At 34.8% G+C, this 2,819-nt stretch overlaps 1 protein-coding gene across 1 annotated transcript; it reads right to left on the bottom strand.

The window, feature by feature from the left end:
• Nucleotides 1-1,391: 1,391 nt before the first annotated feature.
• LOC142451473 (olfactory receptor 6C1-like) lies at nt 1,392-2,339 on the bottom strand. The gene has a single exon (XM_075553265.1). It carries the CDS (start codon nt 2,337-2,339, stop codon nt 1,392-1,394), a length of 948 nt encoding a protein of 315 aa, XP_075409380.1.
• Between the last annotated feature and the right edge of the window lie 480 nt (nt 2,340-2,819).

Genomic DNA, 2,819 nt, shown 5'->3' with positions numbered 1-2,819 from the left:
AGAAAGCTTCTATTGGGTGAGAAAAGAACAGAAAAATTGCGCCAAATATTTTTTTCCCCATCACAACAGTGCACCTGCTCCTTCTCTAAAGGTAGCAAAGACGACCCTAAAAGTAGTTGGTTGGAGACCTTTATTCCAAGCAACCTAAAACCCTGATCTAATCTGGTCAAGCTTTCTTTCATTTCCAAAACAAAAGAAAATTGGTTTTTTAAATTAATATGATATCTCATTTTTATTTGTTACTTTTTCCTTCCAATTCACTTGCGCTGGCATTTCATTAAATAACCCGATGAATTGGTTGTATGCTATATCTTCTTATAGCAAAGCAACAACAAATACATGAAACTTATAATGCTCTATATCTCAAATTATAGAAAAAATAAAGCTATCATAAAACATTTAATTAAAGTTATCACTGAGTCACATGCACTCACATCAAAATAATAAAGTCATTACGGAACTCCTTTGCAAAGAGTAGTACTGTGTACATTGTATTTATGGGGTTCTGATACAAAGGAGCCCGGATGACATAGTACAGGACATAACTGCTAATCACACAGTTAGTAGAGCAAATCCACCACATGCTCCATGGGGAAAAGATGAGGCTTTCAATTCCCTTAAAGAATAGCAGTCTTAGAAATGCACAGGGCAGAGCAACCTTGTCCTGTAAGGTTACTATGAGTCAAAATTGACTCTATACCAATGTGTTCTTATTGTTATTTTGGAGATTCATAGTGCTTAACTGACAATTTCCTTAAGTAGGTAGGTATGGGTAATGATTTAGAAATTGTTGAATTACAGGGCACAGAAGCTTTTTAACCGTGTATTGAACATGTATTTTTGAATTTCGATAGTGAATGCAAAAGCATTGTTGTTTTAGTGGAACTTCTATTCACATAGCCCTTAATGGGATACGATTTGGAAGATTACAGCTGAAAATTTCGAATAGGACTGTCATGAAATTTTGTTTAGTATTTATTTTCAGTTAGAAGTAACGCTGTTCCTGAAGAAATCTTAAAAATGCAATTATTCTTCCCTGTGTCTCTCTTTTTATATTATTTTGCTTTTGAAGAATTATTATCAAAGAACTTGTCAATTAAAAGAAAAAAATAGAAGACGAGAAAGAAACTTTTCTTCTAGCTGTGAGAATATACAGACTACCATAAGAGAAATGCATGAACAAAGGATGGAACTTTGAATGAGAAAAGACAAATAGATATATGTATATATACATTCATGTATATATGTATATATAGTCATATATAGTTATAACCTTATCAGTGTTGTTTTCAACATATTAGAAAGAAAAAATAAGTCTGGGGAGGTACATAGCTTTTAATAAATTTAAATTTATTTGCTTTTCATTAAGTCATTAATTTATTTGAACATCTTTATTTTTTCATTTGCGTGAGAAAAATAACTATCCTCCTTGCCATATCCATGAAGGCTCTCTTGACTTGCTGATTCCGTAGGCTGTATATAAAAGGGTTCAGCATGGGGGCTACCGAAATGTTGAGCACAGCTACTCCCTTGCTCAAGGGCATCCTGTCTTTGGCCGATGGATTAATATACACAAAAATGCAACTGGTATAGGAGATGGAGATGACAATCAGGTGGGAAGAACATGTGGAAAAGGCTGTTGTCCTCTGACTACTAGAAGGGATTCTCAAAATTGTTCTGATGATGTACAGATAAGACAAAATTATTAATGTCAAAGTCAGCAATAGAGTAAACACAGCACAGGAAACACCTGCTATCTCTAGGAATTTGGTGTCTGAACAAGAAAGACGCAGTAAGGGGAAATAATCACAAGTAAAATGCTCAATAACGTTGGATTTACAGAAATCAAGCTGTGTGAGGTGCATAACTAATGTGAATACAATTAAGAATGAAGCCAACCAAGAAGCAAAGACGAGCAGTGTGCAGACTCTGTGATTCATGATGGTCGTGTAATGAAGGGGTTTGCAGATGGCCACATAGCGGTCATAGGACATGACAGTCAGAAGGTTAAACTCTGTAACTCCCAAGAAAATAAAGAAAAAGAACTGAGCCATACAATCATTAAAGGAAATAGTTTTATCCCCTGAAATAATAGTGTTCATGAACTTGGGTATAGTGGCCGTTGTGAATGAAATTTCCAACAAGGAGAAATTTCTGAGGAAGAAATACATGGGGGTTTGGAGGTGTGCATCTAACAGGGTCAGGGTGATAATGGTCAGGTTCCCAAATATGCTGAGCATGTAGGTGATGAACAGAAAAACAAAAATTATGACCTGAAGTTTGGGGTCATCTGATAAGCCTGAGAGTATAAACTCTGTTACTTCTGTGTAGTTTTTCATTTCCTTTAACATTGTCTTTCAAAATCTGTAGGAAAAAGCACAGACAGAATACCTAAAGTAGAGGAATTTTCCATGGATAACCTTAGAATTTGACTGAGGCAGCAAACATATTTGCCATACTATTTTATTTTAGAAACCCTCGTGGCAATGTGTGATAAGCATTGTGGAACTGTTGTCAAGGTCAGTAGTTCAGACCACCAGCTGCTCGGTAGGAAAAATGTAAAAAACTTCTATAAAAAGCTCAGTCTTGAACACACTAAATATTGTCATCATGAGTTTAAAATATAATAGATGGAAATCTTTGGGGGATGTATTTTATTTTGGATAATTTTAAAGCAATTTAATAAGAATAGCTAAAAGGTTTTGAGTAATTTTACTGTATGTCTTTTATATAGCTTATTTCTTCATCATCTCTTACCTCAGAGCAGAGAGAAGGAGTGCAAAAGGATTCTGTAAAAATCCTTCCACAAATCACATGTA

This window comes from Tenrec ecaudatus, chromosome 6 (assembly GCF_050624435.1).
Source record: "Tenrec ecaudatus isolate mTenEca1 chromosome 6, mTenEca1.hap1, whole genome shotgun sequence".
NCBI classification, from domain to species: domain Eukaryota; kingdom Metazoa; phylum Chordata; class Mammalia; order Afrosoricida; family Tenrecidae; genus Tenrec; species Tenrec ecaudatus.
This window is presented reverse-complemented; position numbering and strand designations above follow the sequence as displayed.